This window comes from Mustela erminea, chromosome 2 (assembly GCF_009829155.1).
Source record: "Mustela erminea isolate mMusErm1 chromosome 2, mMusErm1.Pri, whole genome shotgun sequence".
NCBI classification, from domain to species: domain Eukaryota; kingdom Metazoa; phylum Chordata; class Mammalia; order Carnivora; family Mustelidae; genus Mustela; species Mustela erminea.
Window position 1 is genome coordinate 161,382,314 of NC_045615.1, and position 25,510 is coordinate 161,407,823.

The window sequence follows — 25,510 nt, forward strand, 5'->3', positions numbered from 1 at the left end:
CCCTTCCGTTCGCGTGGCACCGACGGAGGCCGTCCTCTCCTGTCCCACCTGGAGGAGAAGCCTGAAGGCTGGACATCGCCCACCCCTAGCTCCCCCCACCCCCACCCCCCACCCCCGGTGCCGGTTCTTCTTCTTCTGGCTCCAGCCTCCCCGACTCTCAGATCCCAGTCCGCTAACAGCGAGAGGCTCGTCGCTGTGTCCCTGACCTCGCCAACCCCGTGAACCGCCCGCTCTTCTCATTCCCCCGACCCTGCCAGGAGAGAGAGAGACTGAGAGGGAGAGTGTGTCCGTAATGCCGTGTTGTCTTCCTTCCGGTCCAGTAGATGCTCTATAACGCTGGGGAGAACCGATGGGGCACAGAGGAAGACAAATTCACCGAGATCCTGTGTTTGAGGAGTTTTCCTCAACTGAAACGGAGTACGTGCTCACAGGACAACCCTTTTTCGCTTTGTGTTGTATTTGCAAATGTTTTGAGGTTTAATATACCAAATTCTGGGAAGTGAAGTTAAACATTGCAAAGGCTCTTCTATGTGTATATATATAAGCAGTTCAGGAGCAAACATGGGAGCTGTGTTCCAGCCCAAGGGAGAACTGACCCAACTCTTCTCTTTCCTGGAGGCCGAGTACAGTAGCCGGACACTGACCGGGAACAGGTGGGAGGGGGCAGCAGGGGAAGGCACGGGGGAGCCCTCTGGGGTGAGCGCGGACAGGGCTGGGCCGGTGGAGTGGAGGAGCCTGAAGCAGGGCTTCCAACACACCTCTTCCCTCGTGAGCCACTTTCCAGAAATAACAGGCACGGCCGTGTCCGTCAAGTGTTGATAAGGATGTGACAGTCAATGGGGGAAAGGCGGCATCGTTCTTTGGGTCAGACCCGCTGGTCCGTGAGACCACTGAGGAGCCACCTCCTCCCTCCTGTATCTCCCGAACCTTCTGGAAGCAAGAGCGCCCAGAAGCCCAGGACTCCATCGGCCGTGAGCGTCCCGCTGTGGCCTCCAGGCACGGTCGAGAGCAACCACAGCACGTGACCAGGCTTATGCGGAGTCCATGGGGAAATGAGGAGACACAAGGCTGTTACCGTGACTTTTTAGTTCTGAGTTCTTAATCTTGGCACAAAATGTCACTTATTTTATAAAATACTAGTAATAGTATATTATAGTTGCTTTATAAGTACCTTTATTTGAAAAGTAAAAACCAAACAATCCCCAATTTCTCTCCAAAGATTTTTCAGAATTTCTTAGGGAAAAATTTACTTGGCTTACAAAGTATGCCTGTGTCCTGGGTGGCCTCTAGGTTTTGCTTTTGGACAAAAACTGATCGAGACGTTACCTCTGGCAAGCATGAGTTGGCCGTGCTGCGCTAGGGAAGGGTTTACTCAGAAGACAGAAATCTGCATAAGCAGATAAAACATACTTGACCCAGGACCACACTATTGTTTCCCAAGTGCTCTAGAATTTCCAAGTGACCCACCTTTGGGTTAAATTAAATTTTTAATTTACCCTTTCAAGCTATTTTAAATTCCATCAACCTGGGGAGGGGGAGAGGGAGGAGAGAGAAAGATGATTGAAGGAAATGGCCTGTGAGGTTTGGGTTTTATTGTAGATCATTTTAAAAAAACAAGAACCAAAACTTCCATTTTCCGGCTTTGATGATTTAAAGAAGGAGTTCTTGAGTTTGATGCTTAACTTGATTTGCTGTATATCAAATAAAAAACTGGAATGTATTCAAGTATGGTCAGCAGGAATGCCTTAAATATTTTTTTGTGGTGCTGCTTTTTAGCATTTGACGAATACAGAAACATTAGCCAGAAGGACATTGAGGACAGCATAAAAGGAGAGCTGTCTGGGCATTTTGAAGACCTGCTTCTGGCTATAGGTAAGCTCTTCAGTGCATATAAACTGAGTTACTTCGCACTTGTTTTAAATCAACATGAAGCTTCACTCCTTTCTGGTAGGAATCCAGACTGATCCAACCTTAGGCTCCCGTAGCTCCTAGCCCAGTCCCCAGGGCGCACGATATGCTCCACACGTGTTGTTAAATGGGTGCACGAAGAAGTTATCTTTTTAGGTTTTACTTTGCCTTTAAACTTTGTCACCGTGCTTAGATTAGTAAATTCTTGGAGAGATGAAAATATTACATTTCTCTTTGTTTTTTTAAGATTTTATTTATTTACTTGACAGAGAGAGACAGTGAGACAGAGAACACAAGCAGGGGGAGTAGGAGAGGGAGAAGCAGGCTTCCCGCTGGGCAGGATGCCGGATGCGGGGCCCAATTCCAGGACCCCGGAATCATGACCTGAGCCAAAGGCAGATGCTTAACAACTGAGCCACCCAGGTGCCCCCAAACATTACACTTCTTTTCTTTTCTTTTTAAAGATTTTATTTATTTATTTGACAAAGAGATCACAAGTAGGCAGAGAGGCAGGCAGAGAGAGAGCGGAGGAAGCAGGCTTCGTGCTGAGCAGAGAGCCCGATGCGGGGCTCGATCCCAGGACCCTGAAATCATGACCTGAGCCGAAGGCAGAGGCTTTAACCCACTGAGCCACCCAGGCACCCCCCCAAATATTACTTTTCTATTGTCATTTTTACTGAGGCTTTTTGAAAATGGAGTCATTGAGTAATTTACTAAATTTAGTGATTGGCCCTCTTTGGCTATTTGGGGAAGATATCCGTAGCCCCCAAAGCTGAGCTCAGGTCAGAACTCTAGGTCTCTCCGTCTTGGCCGAGCTACCCAGGAGTATCGAACAGAGAGTCCAGCGCAGACGGAAGCTGGTCCCGGAGCTATGGATTAACAGGCGGACACAAACACTGTTATATAAGGCGATCGCTCCCCCCCGGGAGGGCTCTGCAGTCTCCGAGCCCAAGTTCTTTATCAGCAGTCAGAGACGCTGGGGATGGGGCAAGCGTCCACCCCAGGGAGTTCTCAGTGCACGCGTAGGTGTTGCTCTGGGATCTGGAGACGAGCCAGCCGCAGCGGGAGCTTCCTGGGCAGATAATTCTGTTTTCCCCTGACTAAAGATAATGACTGTGCTGAAGTTCCCTGTGAGCACGACGACGTGACGAGCCTTTGAAATTCAGGTGAAGCATTCACTGCTCCATCCTAAATAACACCGGCAGTCATGAGGGGGCTGAATAGTACGGTGACGCAAAGAGTCTTTTTAAAAAGCATATTACCGTAGATTAACTCAATTTCTATTCAATGAAACTGAACTTTCCTTTCCTCTTTGTAACAGTTCATTGTGCCAGAAACACGCCTGCCTTTTTAGCTGAAAGACTTCATCAGGCTTTAAAGGTGGGTCTGCAAGTTTCTCCCTGCAGGAGAATATTGAACAGTATTGCATCATACTGAGGGCATGTCGTGTTCCCCCCCTCCCTGGAGGAGTCCTCTTTTGTCTCGGAGGCTGACAGTGAATGTCCTAAGCATTCTAGGGACAGGTACAGTGAGGAGTTGACTAAATTATCTCCCCTACTTCACAGTCCATCAAGGCAGTAAAACTTGGTGTAGAACCCCAAACCTCAAGCCTGACCCATGCAGCCCAGTGGCCTCTCCAGCGTCTTTCTTAAAATCAGCCAAGTTGAGTCAGCGGCCTTTCATGCCACAGAAACCCTGCGCTTTCCCTTCTGCTTCTGCTGCTATATGATGAGGTCCCTGAGTACAGGCGTTTTTCTAGTTCTTTCTATCTCTAGGTCCTGGCCTGAGCCTGGCACATTAGAAGATGCTTACTTCCGTCTCTTTACTGGACATTTCCTATGGAGGTGCCCATGTGCCTTCAAAGTTATGTCCAAAGTGAACACATCATGTCCCCCACCTCACCCCCACCGAGGGCTGTCCCGTGTCCCGTCGCTGCTCAGTGACTAGCCTCGCCCGACTCTCTGGAGTTAGCCCGTTCCCCGCCCCCAGCCTTGCCCTCTATGCCTCGGCCCCTGGGCCTTCTTTCTGTCCTTGACTAGCCAGCTGTCTTCCCACAGCGGAGTCTTTGCGTGTGTTGTCCTCTCTGCCGGGGATGGACCTCCTCCGGGTCGACCTCTGGTGGCTCCTCCTCATCTCTCAGGTCCCCGGGCGAGAGGGGTCTTTCGCGACTGAACAGGAGGACTGGCTTCCTTTCGGTCACACTCCACTCCGTGGTTCTTGTGACTGTTTATATAACCAACGTGTTGATTTTCTTTCTGGTCCCCTCCATCTATGACAACGTAGCCTCCGTGCCAGCCGCGGTAGGATTAGAGCCGTCGGCTGCCGTATGCCCAGTGCATGGAGCCGGGTCCGGCATGTAGTAGATTTCTTCCTCTGGGGGGTTACTTCGGCCCCAGGTCAAACACTGCTTTCTCAGGCAGGCCCTTCCTAATCCGTGGTCTGCTTTCGGCCCTCCCAGCGTCCACTCCCATAGGACTCAGTACCCCACGGGCTGGATTCCGTCGTGTGACCTTCACAGAACGGAAGGCCTGGCTCTCACCTCTGGTTTCAGCATTTGGCACGGTGGTGGCGTGGAGTAAGCGCTCAAAAAACATTTCTTGAATCTATGAAGGATGAAGTTTGATGACAAGCGAGTGAAGAAGAGTCCCTGTGGCTGAATATTTTGTGCGCCGTCGTGTTTCCCACAAATACAAATCTGTATGTTGTCTTGTGACCCGGGACGCTCGTCCTGTGGACACCTGTTTCTTCACAGGGTGCTGGAACCGATGAGTTCACTCTGAACCGAATCCTGGTTTCCAGATCAGAAATGGACCTTTTGGACATTCGAGCGGAGTTTAAGAAGCATTATGGCTATTCCCTGTACTCGGCAATTAAAGTAAGTCTCCTGTTAAAAATAGCAGAATACATTTTGTCTTTCTCCACGCTCATCTTGTATAATCCTTAAAACGTGGAGATATGTGACTGAGTTTTCTCTCTCCCTGTCAGTGCATAAATGTGTTTTCTGAGTTTAAAATAGTGATAACAAAATGTCTCCTAAAGATGGTGATTATTTTTAGCTCTAAAATCCCAGGCACATAATAGACACTCAACATTTTTTTTTTCAGGTTTAGTGGCCATTAACTGTTCTTCTTTTGTGCATTGTACTTGCGAGTTATTTACCTGTTTTGGATATTATGGTATTTTCATTTATTTCAGCTTTTCTTGATGACAAGAGAAGGAAAGGAAAATACACATTTTAAATTTCCTATTTTTACCACAAGTCTGGTTGACAAACAATGTCATGTTAGTTTCAGCAGAGTCCAGTTTCCTCTTGTTTTACGCAGGATACGGATGGTTCTGTACTTTGGAGCACATCTTATTTCAGTTTACAGTTGACAGGAACTTTCTCGTTCTTTCAATAGCGACATATCATTCTGTTATTTATGTATTTGCCCCTGCCATGTCAAGAGATGTTTCCAGTTTCTTGCTGTTATAAACAGTGCTGTGATACGCATACAAAGTTCCATCAGGTACAGGTGTATCAAAGGGATAAATTCTCGTGGGTCGGTGGGATGGCTGAGGCAGACGTAAGTACACTCGTCATCTCGGTAAACATTAGCAACCTTCTCCGTCTGCACATCACTGAATCGACTAGATTCATTCACCAAAACAAATCCTTTTTTTCTTTCAGCCACTAAACCTTTGCAGGAAACATACATGCTTACATTGGAATCAGGAACGTACTCAGAGAGGCAGCCCTCAGACTGCGCCCAGGGCTTAGCGAGGATTTCCTCAGCTCCCGCTCAATGCAGTTGAATCGATTCTGACACATTACAATAGTTTCAATCAACACGGGAAGATTAATAACATTAACCATATTGTACTTACTAAGGCAGAAAAGTAGACTCATACATTTTATAAAGATTGCCCGTAACAAGGTTGAAACACAAGGTCTTCAGTTCACCCTCAGCAAATTAGAAAATTAAATTAACCATTAGTTCTCCCTAACCCGAGGGCTGGCTCATTGAGGCTTATATTAGGACACATCTAAGCTATGCGTATCTTGATAGAAAAGAAAGATCCATTGCTAAAGAATTCAATATGTAATTTAAAATTACATGAGGTTTTTTCATTTCTATCACCTAATGTGCATGTTTTAACAATGAAATGTTAAGATTGGATTGGGGAAAAAAAAAAGAGAGCTTGAGCTAGATCAACAAGCGTGAAACATATGAAAAAGGAAGTCAAAGACCTTTCTCCCCCCAAATCCCAGGCTCACATAGACTCACAGGTGAACTTCACCAAACTCTCAAGGAATAGACATTCCTGTCTACACAGGTTGGACCAGAAAATAGGAAAAATGAAACCTGCCTAGTTAATTCCATGAATTTAGTAGAATCTTGATTCCAAAGACAGAGGAAAAAGAAAATTGCAAATTCATTTCATTTATGAACATAGATAACAAAGAGTAAAATACTAACTGAATATATCAGTTTATTTAAAAAATACCACATCAAAATCAAGTGAGGTTTAGCCCAGGAATAAAAGGACGGCTCAGCATCAGAAAATTAATTAATGTGTTTGCCCACATTCCACACATATAAAAGATAATTATATAATTATTTCAATCTTTGCAGAAAAAGCTTTTGAAAGGGATCAATACCTATTTATGATTAAAAAAAAATGTCACCAAATTAAGAATAGAAGCAAACCTGGGCACCTGGGTGGCTCAATGGGTTAAGCCTCTGCCTTCAGCTCAGGTCATGATCTCAGGGTCCTGGGATCGAGCCCCATATCGGGCTCTCTGCTCAGCAGGGAACCTGCTTCCTCCTCTCTCTCTGCCTGCCTCTCTACCTACTTGTGATCTCTCTCTCTGTCGAATAAATAAATAAAATATTTTTTTAAAAAAAGAATAGAAGCAAACCTCCTTAAATTGATAAAGCTTCCATACCAACATATTACAGCAAACGCAGACTTATTATACTCAGTGGAGAAACTTTAGATGCAGTTCCTTTGAAATAGGGACCGGAACAACAATGCTCCCAACATACTAATAAATACTATACTACTACTACTACCAATATACCTCATACTATCTTACAGAGGACTAAGATCCTAGACAGTACTGGAAATGAAGAAAAAAAAATGTGTAAAGACTGAAACAGAAGAGTTGAAGCTTTCATTATTTTCAGTAAATACAACCATCTTTCTAGAAAAATCAATAGGAATTAGTTTATCATCACTAATAAAAATTCAGCAGTGTTGCCCAATAAAGACCAACCTGTAAAAATCAATAGTATCTCTTACACTGTCAAAATTAAGATACCATTCAAAATAGAAGTGAAAAACTATAAATTATCCAGGAATTCACCTGACCAAGACTACATAACTCTATGGAGAAGACATTAAGACTGTCACAAAGGCCGTAACACATGTCAATAAATGGAGAGATAGTGGATATGCACTTGAGTGATGTGATAGGATATTATAAAGGTTCAGTTATTCGTCCAAGTCGCTGTGAATCAAATGAATTTCAATCAACCTTCTAGCTGGGTTTCTTGTGGAACTTGATTAAGTTACTGTAACATTGATATGAAGGAATGAAGAGTCATGACTAATCGACCGTAAATATAAAGCATAAAGGTAGGGAAAGGGCTCATTCTACTAGAAACTGACATAATACAAAGCAGTTATTAATCGTGTTAAGTGTCATTTTGGAATGAGAACAGACGCGTGAATCAATGGAACAGAATGGAGACCTCAGAGACAAATGCAGTTGCTTCTGGAAACTCACAGTCTAGAGGGGGCACCACAAATCAGTAGAGGAAGGACAGATTATTTAGTAAAAATGTATTGGGAAACCTGGTTGGCTCTACAGCAAAGAATAAAACTGTATAACTACATCACTGGTAAACTGGAGATGAACTGAAAACCAAACTATAAAAGATAAAATTAGAAAGTTAATCCAAGAAAATGCAAGAATTACCCTTGTGACCCGGAAGCAGGGAAAAGAATTTTTAAACAACAAAAGCACAAATCACATTGCAAAAAAACAAGCAAACAAACAAATACACATTATTAGGTATAAAATATTAAATAACCTCATTACATTTCAATACTGATGAATAGGATCTTTTTGATGCTTAAATTTCCATGATTTGGGAACCAGAGTTCCATTCTGTACATCATCTGACCTTTGGTTCCGTCTTCCTCTGCCTTTTGCCCATACTTTGGACATTTCTCCATTCACTAACACCTTCCCTAGGTGATGCCTGGGAGAGGAAGGAGAGAGGGAGAAGGCAGGTAAAAACAAATATATCTCTTACTGTCTACTAGTAAGATATTAATACAAAATTGGGATGAAATTACATTTCCTCGGTAGTTTTCATTGAGCAAAGAAATTAAGTCGCTCTTTAATAGATGGTACAACTCCAGGGTCTTTACTGGAAAAACACAGTGGCCGTCCTCAACTCATAGTCTATGTGGAGATTTGAGGATAGCATAAATAGTATAGTATGAGACAGCACACAGTGAAATACTAGATTGTGTACGGTACGGAGGACACTAACCTATGAATTGAGCGTAAAGAAGTTTGGGATTAGATAGGGAATGTTTCTTGGGCAGATGGGTCTTGATCCTGCCTTTCAGATTTACTAAGCTCCTGTTGATGCCTCCTGTGGGCAGGTGCTATGTTGCTCGGCAGGGTCTCAAGTGAATGCTTTAGGAATGTGCATATGGTAAGGAAAGGTGGAAGGAAGTAGTAAGGCTCTTGATCGATTAAGGGGTCTGCCTTGGGGAATGCTGAAAAAGAAAATCCAAGTGGTGAGATGAATTTAGTCAAAAGAGAGTTTGGAGATCCCAGAATTTGTGTTTCATTCATTCAATTAAAAATTTTGCTGAATGCGTATTATGTGCCTGGCTCAGAGCTACAGTTACAAGCAAAGGGGAAAACAAAAAGCTTCCTGCCCTTATGGAATCACAGAGGAATGTAAGATTACAACTATGTTAAATGTAAAGGAAAGAGATACTGTGCTGTAAGACCATATGATAGGAGGATCTGACCTATAGAAAAAGCTCCTATGAGGAAGTTATGATTCAGATCGAAAAAGAACAGACAGGGGTTGTGGGGTCGGAGAGTCAGTAGAGCATACTAACAAAAGGAAAAGGAATTTCAGTGGAAAGATCTCATGGAAAGGGAACATGATGGAAAGTAAGGCCTGCGGGACCAGATCACCAGGACCATTTGGGCAGGGTTTAAGGATTTTGTCTTTTGCCCTAAAACACTGGAGCATTTTTATTTTAAGTGTGTAGTGTCATGATCAGAAGTGCATTTTTAAAAGATCCCTGTGACTACAGGGAATGAGTTGGACATAAGAAAGGAGATTCGGGGGTGCTGAGTTATCTTATTAGTCATACTGGAAGGGCTGTGACTGGGTAATACAGAGTACTAATGCAAAGAGAACAAAGAATAAAGACTCAAAAGACATTTAGGAATTAAAACTTAGAGGACTTGGTGCGCTATCTTGCTGTAAGGAACAAGAAAGAGAAGGGGTCACGGATGGCTCCTGGGTTCCTAACTTGGGATCAGATAGTGGTGCCATCCTCTGCAAGGTCAGGCTTTAGGTTTTCATTTTCGTTTTCTTTTTCTTTTTTGAGAGTGAGAGAGAAAGTTCCTGAGTTTGGTCTTGTACTCGTTGAGTTAGAGATGTCTTCGAAACTATCAGTAGAATTGTCGGGTCAGAAGTTCGTGGCATGAGATATACTTCCAGAGCCAGTTGTGTTACAGAGTAGTTGGACATGCATGAAAACCCTCTCTGGAGAAAATCTAGATTGAGAAGAGTAGAAAGTTTAAAATTGAGATTTAAGCGTTACTCACAGTTGATGACTGGGTAGCTGAAGATGAGCCTGCAAAAGAGACAAAGGAAAGGATGCTGGGGAGGAAGGAGGAAGAGCCGGCTCTACTTACGGGCAAAGCAAGGGCCTGATGGACATGGTGGCCCTTGGACGTGATTCGCAGAGCAGGAAGAATGAACACCTTGTAGAATACAGTTGATGCATCTAGAACCAAGGAAACTAGCGACAAGTGATGCAAGCCTAGAGTTGATTTGTCACGGTCAGAATGGAAAAAGGAATAACTTAAACAACACTGCAAAGAAATGATTGGCAGGTGGCTTCAATGTGGGGGATAAACGGTGGGGTCAAGGTTGGGAGAAGAGAGGACGGCTAGGAGCGCTGTTGAAACTATGCCGGCAGAGACATCCGTTTCTTGAGAGCAATTAATATGGCCTAATTAGGAAGACATAATTTCTATTCAAAGGTTCTGAAAATACATTGACTTTTTTCATGATAATAAAATGTCTAAAATGCCATATAAATAGAAGAGCTATTTTACTAGAAGGTGGATCAGAATTTAGATAGAGCTCTGTCGAGCTACTTGGATGAATTTTCTTGCCTAATGGATAGAACCACGAGAAATTGTTCGCAGCTTGGTCAGAGATGGCTAACGGGAGCTGTTTTAATACACAGAGTTGGTTTATCTGCGGTTCCGGAGATTATAACATATGGCAGCGCAAGCCTCTGAAAACCCAGCAGAGGAAGAACTGCAATCTGTACCGAACAGGAAAATGTATATTAATGCCTTTTGCACCTCATTGTGAAAGCGCTTCCTAACCTCTTCTCTCAATGACCCTGTTCATTGCGTCCTTTCGTTCCTGCCAACTCTCGGATGTATCCCGATGTGAAACTTAAGCGAGAAGAAGTGCTCGCTCTTTGAGATGCTGTGAATAAAATAAGAATAATGTGAGGGTGTTAGTCAGTCTAGATTAAAAGCCACGTTTTCCCTCTGGTGCTATGTAAAACGTTTACCTGTTTTGCACAGCAAATATGGCATCTTTGCACATGAAGCCTCAATCTCACGTGGTGTCTGTTGTGAACCACGTTGGGTTTTGGCTCGCTTTGGGGAAAGGGACTGAGACGAGTCCTCTCCGGGAATGTAGGCTGTTCCAGTTTCCTAAGTCAGGCGAGGTCGCGTGGCGTGAAGGCATCAGGCTTTCTGGCTTTGAATCCTGCCTCTGCTGCTTATTCTCTAAAGGACTTGGAGCAAGGCTCCTAAACTCTGTTTTTCTCATCTCTCATTAAATGGACATATTTAGGGTACCTACCAGGTAGAGTTATAAGGGTTATAAGATTAGTTAACTCCGAGAAGAGCAAGTGTTTGATATTAATATTATTAAAATTACCAGTTTGAAAAGTTGTGTTGGGAAAGTAATATTATGTAGTGTTAGGTCATTGATGCCATCTTATTTTCTTGAACCCAAATTGAACTTTAATTGCAATGAGTGAGGAAGAATTTGAACATTCCATATTGTGAAGAAGAGGTGAGGCTGGAAAATAATTCCCCTCAGGTCTGAAGGAAGACGAACTCCAGGTGCGTCTTCCTGAATGAACTGGGTCGCGAGTCTCCCCCCAGTGAATTCCCTGGAGCCGTGAGATTTGATTCCGTTTTGGTCCCTCGTTATTTATGCTGCATCTGTCCTCTCCTGTTCCTTACAGTCGGATACTTCTGGAGACTATGAAGTCACACTCTTAAAGATCTGTGGAGGAGACGACTGAGTCCAGAAGCTCGTCTCTGAAGGTCGCTGTGCCCACGATGGGCCTTTCCAACAGCTCTACTCACTCCTTTCTCAGAGTATGAAAACTAGAAGCAAGTGTACACAGCAGAGCGTTTTCCTAACCGACATTTCCATCATTCCGTAGTAACAGCAAACAGTGATTACAGCAGAGCACGTCGGCATCACGTACTGATTCATACATGAAATTTTTAAATGGTGTGAAGGATCTGCTAATACAACACGAATTATTTTTCTGCTTAGGAAGTGATAATCTTTGTAGAATTCTAACACATGAACTGTGTAATCAGGCTCAATAAAAGTTGTTGCCTTTGTGAAAGGAAATGTGTCTGCTTGTTTTCAGCAAATGCCAACATTTGTGTTGTGCCTGGTCTCCAGCAATCAATGATATTTTAAAACTTATTTCTGTTATAAAAGCTGTTGCTGCTTTATCTATGCCCTTATTAATCGCATTTATCTCTAAGAAAAGACTAGAATGAGGCGGGGTGGGATCCTGGCCTGCTCTCGCTAGCTGTGATCACGCTCCAGGCGTGGCATCGCGGGAGAAGAGCTCAGCCCTCCAAAGCCATCTGCTGAGCCATGAGTCTAACCACTTCCCGTCAGAACGGCAAGCACGAACTGGAGTCGTTTCGTGCTAAATTCTACTTTCCCAGAATGGGTTTGTAGCATGGATTTTCTAAGGTTGCTTTTGCTCTAAAATAAGTTTGCATTTTAAAAAAAGCCCTCATGTTATCTTCGCCAGTGACCCAAGACGAAGTGTGTTGACTAACGTGAAACATATGAGGTTGCAGTTACTGGTCGGGACTGGAGTAGAAATGATGGACGTGTGAGCCACAGAAACTGGGACATAGGAGTCCAGGCTTTTAATCAGTGCATTCCACTGGCAAACATCCCGAGACCTTTCAGAAGGACAGACAAATTATTTCTTGTTCTGGTGTTTCCAAAAATGCACAGAGAAAGCAAAGCACCAGGATTTAGAGTCCGACACATGTGGTTTTGACTTCCTGCCCTACCATTTGCCGGTTCTGTGACCCTGGGAACTACCAAAGTCTGCTCAGCTGAAGCTTTCTCATCTGTAAAATGCTGACAATTCTAGCATCTACCTTCCTCCTAGGGCTTTCTAACGATTAAGTAAGGTAGCGCCTTCAAAGCACTTAGCCCTGCGCCTGGACGGGGCAAGTGTTCAATTTCCACGTTCTCATGACTGCCAGGCAACATCGAAATGATCACAACAGCATTGCAACCGTTCCTCAATAGGCTTCAGTGCCCCAAGCCCTGTGCTAGGACGTATTGGATAGACCAAGAAGACCAAGACTCATTTGCTTTTGCCAAAGAGCTCAAAATCTATTTTGGGAGAGAGACACATGCATTTAATCACAACACGACATACCGAGCACATTCAGGGAATGGTATTGTGCAAGAGGGAAGCCGTACAGAGGCTGGCTCTAATCCAGCCTCTCAGAGGTCACGGACTCCACCAGTAAGACAGAGAAGAGAGGCTCTCCAGATAGCTCCGAGCACTTGCAAAGTCACAGAGGGAGGAACCAGCGCAGCGTGTACGTGCTTCTACCCAAAGGTCAGTGTGATGGAAGCTCAGAGGGGAAGGCGGGGGTGTGGTGACTGGTGGCCGGAAGCCGGATCATAACGGTCTCGTGCTGAAGAGTTTATAAGCAAGGGAGAGTCCTGGATGGAAGGAGCATTCCAGGAGGATTTCTTCCCTTTTTTTTTTCTTTTTAAGATTTTATTCATTTGTCAGAGAAAGAGAGCACAAGCAGGCAGAGACAGAGGCAGAGGGAGAATCAGGCTCCCCACTGATGGGGAGCAGGGAGCTGGTGGGAGACTCGATCCCATGAGCCGAAGGCAGCCACTTAACCGACTGAGCCACCCAGGCCTCCCATTTTTTTTTAAAGATTTTAATTTTTTAAGTTTTTTTATTCATTTATTTGAGAAAGAGAGAGCACGAGCAGGATCGGGGAGTGGGAAGAGGGAGGAGCAGCAGGCAGAGGGAGAAACAGACTCCCACAGAGCAGGAGCCTGATGCAGGGCTAGACTCAGACTTGGAGATTATGACCTGAGCTGAAGGCAGAAGCTTAACCAACTGAGCCACCCAAGTGCCCTTCCAGGAGGATTTCAACCAGAGAAATGATGTCAAATGTTTGCCCAGGGGGGAAAAATGTCTGGGAGAAGAAAGCTAGAGGCAGGAGCCCCCTTGGCAAGTTCGTTCTATGATCACGTCACGAAGGGTCAGCCTAAGTTAGGGTAATGGCAACGGACAACAAAAACCCACGTACATGCTTGAGAACTAAAATCTGTAGAATCTAGCAATCAAGGCAGTCAGGTGTCCAGTTTGCTCCATGATTTTGGCTTCAGTGATTTAGGGAGTGAGTGTCTCACCAAGCAAGAAGTCGTTGCTGCTACTCCTTGAGTACTTACAGTGTACCAGGCGCCATGTGGAAGAGCGTAGTGTGTATGAAGCCGTTAATCCTGAAGGAAGTTGACAGTGCACCGACTAACTCACAGATACAGGAATGGAACCGGAGAGAAATTAAGTAATTTGCCCACCGGAAGAGCCAGGATTTAAACCCACAGAGCCAACTCCGCTATTTGGCCATAGGATATATCCTGTCCCGAGGTCGCTATTCTTCTCAGCCCTGCTGCGTCAGCGGTTCGAAGGCAGGGACTTCTGACCATTGCATTCACTGCACTAGGCCCAATTCTTAGAACGCGCTTGGTACATAAAAACGCGTGTAATAAATCTCTCTTGGATGAATGAAGTTCCTTTTCCTCTCTGCATTTGAGCTCCAGAAGGGAATTTAAGGGAGTCAGTTAACCCTTTGTAGGTATACCTCTCTCAGCTTCCCGGGCTTCGGGAGAGGAAACTAGTACCATTACAGTAGAGACAGGCTTGGAAAAAGTTCAGAAATTTTACCGATAGACACATTACTTTTTCCAAGCTACCCATCACCGTAGGGAGAAGCATTTTGTGAAGCTGGCCAGGGTGGCGGGACTTCTGGAGAAGCAGTGAGTTCAAATGCCTGTAGGTTCTCCTGTACTTAACATCAGGCTGAACTCCTGAAATGGCAATACCAGATTTTAGTCTTGCCCACATCTTCCACGGTCATGGAGAACTCTCCGCCCTCTTCGGGTTTCGATATGAACTGTTCTCTTTTCCTCTGGACAGGGGTCTGCTTCCCTGGCGGTCTCCCGCACACCGTTTTCTCTTCCCTTCGTCATCCCTTCCCGCTCATTCTTCTTTCTCTTTCCCGATGTCTATAATGCGGTGAGCCCTTTGGAAACTGTCCCCCACATGAACACTGAGACTTTACAACAACTTACTGCCAACCACATGACTGTGCCCCCAAGCCTCCCCGTACGTCCCTACTTGACCTAACTCCCATTCCAAATCCCATGTTGATTGCCCCCTTGCTTTCTTTTGATAGAGTTTTCCATTTAATTTTTTCCTTACTAACTGAGTCTTGTGTTTATGTAATCTCTGAGACTTACTTTTTTCATTTAAAATTATTTTGCTAACTGATAGCCATGTCGTTGCCTATCACCCATTTTATTTATTTTGACTTCTGTGTATCATTCCATTGTGTATGTCATAAATATAATTTCTAGGAGGCCACAAAGTTGCTCTCAAGGAAGTAGGGAAGCATACATTTCCCTGGCTCCCTACCCCCCTGGCTTCTTTGAACGATGGGGCCTCGCTGTGACGACAGTAGTAGCCTTCATCTTGAGTCAGTAAAGGGCCGAGTGTAAAAGGAAAAACACAAAACTAGGAAGAATGTGGATTTTTCTCTCTAGAGGTACGGATCACCAATTTCCAATGTCGGGGATACAGGTGGGTCCCAACAAGCAATCTCCAACACCAGCTGGATGTCCTACAATTCAACTCACCCTGACGCTATCTGCCTGGATCTAGCATCAGGTCTCAGAGCAAAGGGCCCAGTCCTACAAGGTGCACCCCCGTCCCCAACTCCTATGTCAACCATGAGTGCAGGTGATCACCTGTGCGTCTGATCCACCAGCTAGAGATCAGAGATTCCTTGGGTTCGATTAGTTTGCTAGACTGACCCCCAGAACCCAGGGAACTATTTATTTACATTTACTGGTTTATTACAAAAGTGTATGAAAAAGGATGCAGGTGAACAACGAGACGGAGGGAAGGTCGAGGTCCGTGGGAAGGCGCGGGGAACGTCCGCGTCATCTCCTGGTGAGCCCTCCTCCCAGCACCTCCGTGTGTCCACCAGCCCAGGAGCTCTCGGGACTACGTACGGTCAGAGGCGTCACCACGTAGGCACGGCCATCACTCACCCGTCGTTGGCCGTTCTTCCCTCTCAAGAGAGTGGGAGGCAGGGATGACCGTTTTCACATTCTAGTCCTGGTTTGACCTCACAGCCCTCATCCAGGAGCCATCCGGAGCCCGCCCAGAGTCTCCTCCTCATTAGCAAAGATCACATATTAGACGATGCGCTTCTCACTTAGGAAATGACAAGAGTTTTAAGAGTTCTGTGCCAGGGACCGGAGTAGAGACGAATCTATATGTATTTTCTGTTATCTCATACCTTTCCTTTCCCGGGGATTGACTGTGTGCTCTGACATAGAAAACGCCACCCACTGAACCATTGTGGGTACCAATGCGTGTGTTATACATCCCTAGATTCCTAGCCCACGTCCCTATTCAAAGTGGGCGCACAATCTGTTTTCATGACAGTGGTGTGTGACATGGGACAGTGGGCCTTTCCTGCCAGTTGCCCCAGGTCGGTGTCCGCAGCACAGGAAACAGGGATGCGGTTGTCCTCCGAAGTACTAAATGCTCTTCACATGGGTGAAGGACTGTAGGACTGAGGTTAGGATAGTCAGTCCCTGTTGTATGAATTGAATCAGCACTGACAATGTGCCGAGCACTGTGCTAGAGACTGTGGATCTCATGTATTCGTCATTCATTTATAAATAATGTATTTATTTATGTCTTAAGTAACTTCTGTCTCTGTCTTAAGTACTTCGTGCAACAGAGCATGGTTGTATGTATCCGTAGCATCCCCATTTTATAGCGGCGGAAATGAGGCCCGGGCAGCGTAGGTTGCTGGCCCAAGGCTGCGCAGCAGAGACGCGGAGGTTCAGAATCCAGGCCCGCTGGTTCTCTGTGTAAGTGAGGAGGAGGAAGGTGGGAACCTGAACGGGGTGACGATCCGTGACAGACACCGCAGAGAGAGAGGAACACAGATAACGAGACGCGCCCGGGAAAGCTCTCCCGCTGCGACCCTCTGCTCCCATTCTTCTGGCCTCGCATCCGTTGGACCCGCTGGTAGGTGCTAAATGCATGTTTCGGATGATTGTGATGGAACACGGCCCTCTCCGGTTGTTGTAAGTGACCCTGCCAACGACCTCCAGTGCTTGTGTAAGGATCGTAATACTACGGGAGAATGAGAGGGCAGGATAGGGCAGAGAGCAGCGCCACGGTTCAGCGCTTGGGCCCTGGGGTCATGCTCTCCAATGTGTGACTTTCGGGAAGATACTTTACTTTGCAAACCCACATATTCCTCACTTTAAAATGGGGGTCGGGATAGGTCCTACCTTATAAAGTTATTTTGATACGTAAATGAGAAAGCATTTAAAAGGCGTTCAGCAGGGGTGCCTGGGTGGCTCAGTGGGTTAAACCTCTGCCTTTGGCTCAGGTCGTGATCTCAGGGTCCTGGGATCGAGCCCCACGTCAGGCTCTCTGTTCAGCTGGGAGCCTTCTTCCTCCTCTCTCTGCCTGCCTCTCTGCCTACTTGTGATCTCTCTCTTTCTCTGTTGAGTAAATAAAATAAACTCCTAAAAAAAAAAAAAAAGGCGTTCAGCACAGTTCGTAGCATGTGCTAAGCCCTCAGTAAATGTTCGTGTAGATCATATTACTCTAACCATGCGACATTCAGAGGCCGCGTTTCTTGTTGCCTTCAATTTCCACAAGGTGGCAGGTCGAGTTCAAAGTGGACCCTGTGGCTCCGTGTCCCAAAGGCAAAACCTAGTTTAATTGCTTCAGAATATCTAGGCCAAATCTGAACTCTTCGGAAACATCTTCGTGGTACTGTCTGTGGGGTGTTTGCTATGTCCGGGGCTCCTTATTGCTGCTGAAAAGTTCTTAATGGAACATATGGATCATTTAATTTAATCCTCTGTTCCTCACGATTCCTAAGACCATCTGTGTTGACATGAAATGTAGATTAAGTCTTCTGCAGGTCACCCGCCTCAGGAAGCACATGGGAGGCATCTCAGTGCAGGCTAAGTTTAGTCCCCAGGGACTGGGAAGAGGAGAAAATGAGCAAACCGGAGAGAGTCCTGGACGCTGTGAGCGGGATCTGCTGGAGGCAGGAGACTGGTGTGCTTCATGCTGCAGTGAGGGGGTATCGAGTCTGTTCCTCAGGAGCTGCGAGCTGACAAATGCGGATAGAGCATAGGACGTTCTCCAGCCTATCGATGAGGGCGTACTGAAGGAAGTGCTAAAATCGTGTCACTCAGAATTTCCATATGTGTATCTTCTCCTTTTTCCATTTTCTAATCTCACATCACACTGACAACCTCTGATTTCTACCATCTGTCTCGGAAGCCGAGGTTTTGGAGTCCGACCCAAGGAGATCCAAGCGCTGGCTCCCCTCTCTGCTGAAGTCTTTGACAAATACTTAAACCCTCGGCCCCTCCGTGCTGGGCTTGGGCATGACCGCCTCTGCCTTACCCATTGCCGCGAGGGCCGAGTGAAGCAGGGCACGGGCAGAATTAGCTCAGTCGACAGCAGGTCCGGTCATCGCCCGGAGCTGGACTTGCCCAGCAGATGGGAGGCCGCGGCGGAGGAGCCCTTGCAGAATCAAGAAGGGAGGCGTCTTTCAGTCCCTCGCAGGGATGGTAACTCTGGGACTGGCCTTGGATGTCTTCAAGGGAAATGCCCGCCGACACCAGTGCTCTTGGGTCACATCTATGCATTCAGGGATCAGACACATGCACTGAAGACAGGTTCCCTAGGCTTAGTTCCTGTCCCCGTGTTGTTAACTATGTGACCCAAGAGGCAGCCAATTCCTGAGCGTTTCCGTGCCTCAGTTTCTTTACCTGTAGAGCCAGGAGAGCCACGGTGTGAGGCTGCAGTGAGTCAGTTCCAGCAAAGCTAGGAGCCTGGAGTCTGCCGGCTCCTGCGCCCTCGGGAAACGCGAGCCCTTAGCCCCTGGCTCGGGCTCGGGTCAGAAGACCTGCGGTTGCTTACAGTCCGTCCGTCGGGGCACCTGCGGAGGTCGTACAGCTAACTCTCCTAGTTCGTAATTAGAGAAGAAGACAAAGCAGACCTCTCGGCAGTTTCCTGCCCCTGTAACCTTGCGTTTTATGAACCATGGAAAGTACCCCAGATCCCTCTTCGCCGCTACCCTGGCGAACTGACAAGCGTAGCTGTTTCCCACGCACTCTCGGTCCGTCTCTCGTGGGGCTCTTAAAGCAAAGCAAGTACTGATTGCTTGCGTATAAACTGATTTACTGGTACTGTGTTTCTTCCAGTTTCAACAAATTCAGCTTTATGCCAGTTTTATCTACCAGAAGGTCAGCCCTTCTCTGAGGCCAGAGCTTGCCTGTGTCTGTGGCTTTTACAAAGTCGAAAGTGGAAGAATTTCCAGGGGAGAGGAGGGTTACAAGTGAGGAGTCGCATGGGAGGCTCTCGCAGTAAACTGTAATAAGAAATCCCCAACCCCCAAACTCAAGATGCCCAAACTGCACGTTCAGCTCTGTGCCTTCTTTTTTTTTTTTTAAAGATTTTATTTATTTATTCGACAGAGAGAGATCACAGGTAGATAGAGAGGCAGGCAGAGAGAGAGAGGGAAGCAGGCTTCCTCTCTCTGAGCAGAAAACCCGATGCGGGACTCAATCCCAGGACCCCGAGATCATGACCTGAGCCGAAGGCAGCGGCTTAACCCACTGAGCCACCCAGGCGCCCCAGCTCTGTGCCTTCTTAAAACACAGCCATGTGTTAGGGAAAATGGGCCATGAAAACCTACATTAGTCCTCTTTCGGCACAAGCTTCATGCAACTGGATGTGGCAATAAATAATGGCCCACAGTGACTTTGCAGAGCTCTGAGCTCACCCTGAAGTAACAATTGATACTATATTAACCTTAGTACAAGGCAAAAGAGACCTTTGAAAAAGGGCGCTGTGATCAAACCAGCTCCTACGCAAACGGACTTGCCACCGTGAGGTAGGAGGTGTGGAGAACGAAGGTCCCGGCGGGGACGTGGGCGAGAAAGAGCTGGATTCACGTCTCCCTTCAGAGAACTGGAGTAAGCTGGGGTGGGACTGGCCTGTATCGGGGCTCTTGGCCACATTCCTAACGGGGAGTTTGGAGATTTCCAATGTGGAAGATGTACACTTTTCATTTTGTTTTGTGTTAGAGACCCAAGTCTGCAAAGAAGAACCCAGAGCGTGCACTGCAAATTCTGTTTAAACAGGTGTTCACTAATCGCATATAAAATATCTTCTTTGGTTGCTGTCTGTCAAACCAACTCTTACAGTCCTTTCTTCCTTCAAGTATTTTGACGTGGTAACCATGGTCTGGAAGCTGTGCTAAGTGATGGGTTATAAAGATGAATAAGGAGACACATATCCTTACTTCGAAGAGCTGATGATCTGGGGCGTGAGAGAGAGTAAGGACAGACACCGAGCTAATTAGCAGAGGCAGGTGGTGGTGGTGGTGGTGGTGGTGGTGATGATGGTGATGATGGTGGTGATGGTGACGGTGGTGGTGGTGGTGGGGATGTTGGCGATGATGATGGCGGTGGTTGTGGGGGATGGTGGTGCTGGTGCTGGTGGTAGATGGGCTTGAGGATTAGGAAGACTTGGCTGCCCCACTTCACAGCTGTTTGACCTCCAGGAAGATTCACACCTGTTGTTCCTAACTTTCAGAATTAAAGAAAAAGATAATTGTAGAAAACGCTAATTATTAGGTGCTCAATGAATACTAATGCCATACATGGCAATGGTTTTGAGTCTGAAGCCAGTCTAGCTCAGATTGAAATTCCAGCTCTAAACTTACTGGCTATGAGATCATGGGCAAATTATTCAAACCTTTTATGCCTCAGTTTCCTTATCTGTGAAATTTGAATAATAGTAATAATTAAACCAGTCACCTAGAATTACACAGATTAAGTGGATCAACGGATGTAAGTACTTAGACTGGTCCAGCATATAGGAAGCCCTACATACATGCCAACTATTCATGATTTCCTGCAGGGAGCTGTGATGGGCTTTGTAACGATGCTATTAAAAATGTTATGGAGACTCCTCACCCTTAAGGTGTACAAAAAGATATAGTGATATAGAGACAGACAGATATGTAAAAGAGATACTCATATATTTTGCTAAATGGAGAAAAAGAATGTGTTGATAAAGCAGTGAGAAAGAAAACAGAAAGACTGGAAACCAACATACATGACATGAACAGTTTATCTCCAAGTTGGTAAGATTACAGGGAACTAATTCTCTTCTTTTTTCCAAATTGTGTTTTGCAAATTTTAAACAGTTTACAAATTATCAGACAGGTTACTGGTCTAATAATTTTAAACCATTTCTACATGAAGTATAAGAAAGTTTATTAACATTTGCCTTGAGCTGAAATGAAGGAATGATGGGTTCTGTGGGGAAGGATTCCCTGGGGACAGAAACTTGGAGCCAGGCATTAAAGGCGTTAACCAGTAAGGACTTGGAAGACGTGAAGATCAGTAGAGATGAGCACAGGCTCCCAAGAACTGCTGTGACTGTGTGTTATTTGATCATATCGGAAAATCACGCAGAAGTAGTGCATGAGATAACTGAGCTGTTAATCCTCAATGAAGAGGTCACCTCTGGGCCCTGAGTGTCAGAGTCCATCCTTAATTCTCACCTGTTTTCCTGTGTCTGAGGTACCTGGTGGAAACTTGGATGTACCTCCCTCTCTCTGATTGAGAAATGTCATGGAACCCTCTTTCAAAGGTGTCTACAGACAGTTCAGTCTTCTTCGTGATGGACCCCATAGAACAGATGCTAATTACATTTTGTACTATGAGAACCGCATAGACCTCCCTACCACGGAGTAGAGCCAGTGTAAGATCCATCTTACGTATACTCAAAGCTGGGTCTTTCCTAGGACGTTGGTGGGAAGGAACAGTGGGGAATGTCCTACTGTTCCGGCTTTTTGTGCCTCCCTTCAGATCTGCATTAGTACTCTAATAAAATGCAAGAATGCGCTACAGGCAGGGCCAACCAGCCCAGGGTCTCTAGCGGTTATTCCAGTTCTCTTGTGCACCAGCCCACACCATGGTGTGCCACCATGGAAGGCCACATTGAATAGCAATGACTGGCGAGTGTCTCCAATTTACCCAGACGTGTTTCTGAAGAGGAGACTTGGTACCAGGGAGAAAAGCAGTTTCATTCCTCTCTACCTCACGTCTTTCCCTAAACCCTCTGCTTTGCTCTCTGGCTAACTTCAGCAATGTTGACACGACAAAGAGAAGTATTTGCATTGTTTAGTCTGCTTTTAATCATTTCAGTATGGAGACCATCCCTGGCGACCAGGCAACAAACTGTCCGTTCTTGATTTTCTCCTTACTTTTTCTTCTGGGTTTTGGATATGTGGTTTGGCTGGGCCAGGTGCAGCTAGCAACTTCTTGGGAGGTCCAAGGTTTCCCAGAATTTATGATTTACCCAGAGAAAGCCCCTGTGGGGAAACTCCACAGGGGCTTTCTCTGGTTCTGTCTTTGAGGACACTGCAGCGCCCTCCTACTTCTCCTGGGCTGCTCGTGACCTGCTCATTGTGATGACCCTGTCTTCTTTCTTTAGGACAGTCTCCTTGGCCTTCCCCTTTCTAGGCATAAGGAAAAGAGTAAGCTCTGAAGCCACACTCTGGGTTCAATTACCACCTGCTTGCTGTGTAACTTTGGGTAAGTTACTTAGCTACACTGATCCCCCATTGCCTTCTGCTTATGAGACAAGAGTAGTGAAATAAGTTGGCTAGAGAAAGACAAATACTGTATGATCTCACTTATATGTGGAATCTAAAAAAAACCCCTAGCTCATAGATACAGAGAACACACAGATTAGTATTTGTCAGAGGTGGGGGTTGGGGGACGGGTACAATGGGAGAGGGAGGTCAAAGGGTCAACCTTCCAGTTATCAGTGAGTCCTGAGGCTGTAATGTACAATACAGTGATGATAGTGAATAATACGATGTTATGTATTTGAACGTTACTAACAGAGTAGCTCTTAAAAGTGCTCATCACAAGGGGAAAAATAATGTAATTATGTGTGGTGATGCATGTTAACCAAACATAAGGTGGTGATTATTTTGTAACACCTACAAGTGCCAATCATTATGTTGTCTACCTGAAGCTAATATAAGATGTCCTATTATATCTTAATTTTTAAAAAGAGGAGAATAATAATTTAGTAGTGTCAAAGGCCCAAAGAGGGGGTGCCTGGGTGGCTCAGCCAGTTAAGCCTTTGCCTTCAGCTCAGGTCATGATCTCAGGGTCCTGGGATCGAGCCCGGCATTGGGCTCTGTGCTCAACAGGGAGCGGCTTCCTCTTCTCTCTCTCTCTCTGCCTGCCTCTCTGCCTACTTGTGATCTCTGTCAAATAAATAAAATCTTAAAAAAAAAAACAAAACAAAGAGGGACTGGTTAGATCTGTTTTGGAAGATTGGAAGAATTAAATGAGATAACAAAAGTTACCTAACTAAATCACCTACTACAACATTTGAAATACAGTAATGAGTGGAAACTATTTATACCTTTCCCCAATTTCCCATTCTCTTTTGCTATAACAAATACAAGATCTTTTTTGTTTCAAAGGTTTTACTATGAGTAATGGTGGTGAGACCAGTAAAGGACTGCATAGGAACCACGGGGAACTTTCTCAGCTTAACAAATGTCAGCTCGTTCTTGATTCCTCACAGAGATGGAGAACTCAGTTTCCCCTGAATGTTGGCTTTAAGACCTCCAGTTATCTTCTCGCAATCAGCCCCGGAGATCTGGCAGGTGTTGCCTGCACCAGCCCTTCCCGGTGTCCTGGCTCAGTGAGAGTGCACGGTTTTCTTTACCGTCCCCGTGAGTCATGTATACATAGTATTTCATCTTGTCCCCACAACTCCCTGAGATGGGTAACCTTACGTCCATTTACTAGTTAGGAAACTGAGGCTCAGAAAGGTTAAGTGCCCCCTGGAGCACACAGCTAGATCGTTCTGGGGCCCCGAAGCAGGCCGAGTAGCCATGGCTCCCCGTTTGTGTGCTTGATTCTCACTGTGGTGCCTTGAAGCAAGAGGAGCACCAGTCGCAAAGCTCTTTATTTTCCAAGAGGAGAAGCGTCCAGAAACTCCCTTTCCCATGAGCCCTCTGGCTTCACACCCTGAGCAACCGCGACATACACCTGACAGCCGTGAATGCCCGAGTCAAGGTGAGCCCCTCCACGTGCATATGTCCGGAGCAGCAAGTCATCTGGCTCAGGGCTTCAGAGCTCCGGAGTGTGCGAAGGCCGGGCACGGGTGCGGGAGCGCGATGGGAACACCGACCCAGCTTCTCACTGGTATCCAGCTTCCCTGGAACAGTCGGGCTCCCTTCCCCCGTGGCACATGCACGGCAGTGCTCGGCCCATTCAGAGAGGAGGACTTGGCAGCTTCTCAAGGTCAGGTCACCAGCCAGCGCCGTGTGAGCTGAAGCAATGTACAGACGTGCAGGCAACTATCCCGAGGGTCAGTGGGTCTCAGGCTGGAGCCGTGGGGGAGTCCACAGTTTCTGGAGTGGGAGCGGAGCAGGCGTCCAGAGAGGAAGCCCAAGGAACAAGGAGATCACGCAGAGCTCTAGAGGAGGAGCAGCTGTCACCCTTTGTCCCTTAACGCCAATAGCCAGGACATCTGTACTGAGACGGTGGTGAATGAACAACACGTATGGGTGGCCGGCTGAGGACTAGGTGCCGTGCTGCTTGCCCTACAGGGGCCCTTAGGTACAGGGGATTTGGAAAGACCTCATGTATCCTAACTCTTCTAACAACTAGCTTTGAGAAATGGGGAAAAATCATTCCGTTTCTCGGAGTATCTATTTCACCTGTAAAATCGGAATAATAGTACCTATGTCATTCATTGAGCCCATAAAGGTTCATTGAAGACGTATTGTGTGCTAAGCATTATTTGAAAAGCCAAATATATATGAGTAAATGAGAATAAATCAGTATCCCACGAGATAAATAAGTTCTGGTGACGACGATGGTTGCCAAGAGCCAGTCTTGAAAAGTCCCCCTGCAGGAGAAGAGTGTGCAACTATGGATGGTAACAGATGCTGACTACTGTGGTGACCTGTACTTACCACATCATTGTATTGTACACCTTAAACTCATGCAATGTTATATCGCATATATTTATCAATTACATGTATATCAATTACATCTCAATCAAGTTGACAGAAAATTATAAAAAAATGAAATAAATTAGCATCTATTTTTGTGGAACCCACAACTGGTGAATGCAGGCAAATGTGATAAATTACATAAAATGTGTCAGATTTGGCAGTTATTATTTCATGTCTTCCTCACGGCAATCCCATGAAGAGTCTGCCCTTTTCTTATCAACATTATCTACCCTTGTTAATGTTGAAAATATGTCTAGGCAGAACCAAACTAAGAAAAAAATTACTGAGTACTAGATTCACCTTAATTGCACATGGTAAGTGGCCCTAATTAGCTGATGCTTCTGTACAATTAAAGTCCGTTTGAGAATGTGGTGTATTTCATATTCAGAATTAGACTATGTCTTTCATCCACTCATGCCTTCTGTGGGGGAGTATTTGTGGTCCATCATTGTACTTTAGCATCTAGCCCAGTGCATGGCCCCTATTAGGTGATCAATACAGAGTTGTTAATAATACTGAGTACTTATTACATTTTTACCAGGAATTACTTATTCTGGAGATGGCACTGTATCTGATTTTTTTTCTCAGGAATTGTGTGAGGGTCTCTGG

The 25,510-nt window shown here is 45.7% G+C and overlaps 1 protein-coding gene across 2 annotated transcripts in view; it reads left to right on the forward strand.

Moving 5' to 3' along the window:
• The window catches only part of ANXA3 (annexin A3), a 45,821-nt gene extending 33,981 nt beyond the window's left edge, over window positions 1–11,840 (forward strand). For both annotated transcript variants that reach the window (XM_032334690.1, XM_032334691.1), the window contains exons 9-13: window positions 324–417; window positions 1,777–1,872; window positions 3,230–3,288; window positions 4,661–4,783; window positions 11,440–11,840. In XM_032334690.1, the coding sequence (XP_032190581.1) occupies window positions 324–417; window positions 1,777–1,872; window positions 3,230–3,288; window positions 4,661–4,783; window positions 11,440–11,499 (432 nt within the window). In that variant the 3' untranslated portion in view covers window positions 11,500–11,840. The remainder of the gene's footprint in view (window positions 1–323; window positions 418–1,776; window positions 1,873–3,229; window positions 3,289–4,660; window positions 4,784–11,439) is intronic.
• Window positions 11,841–25,510: the final 13,670 nt, after the last annotated feature.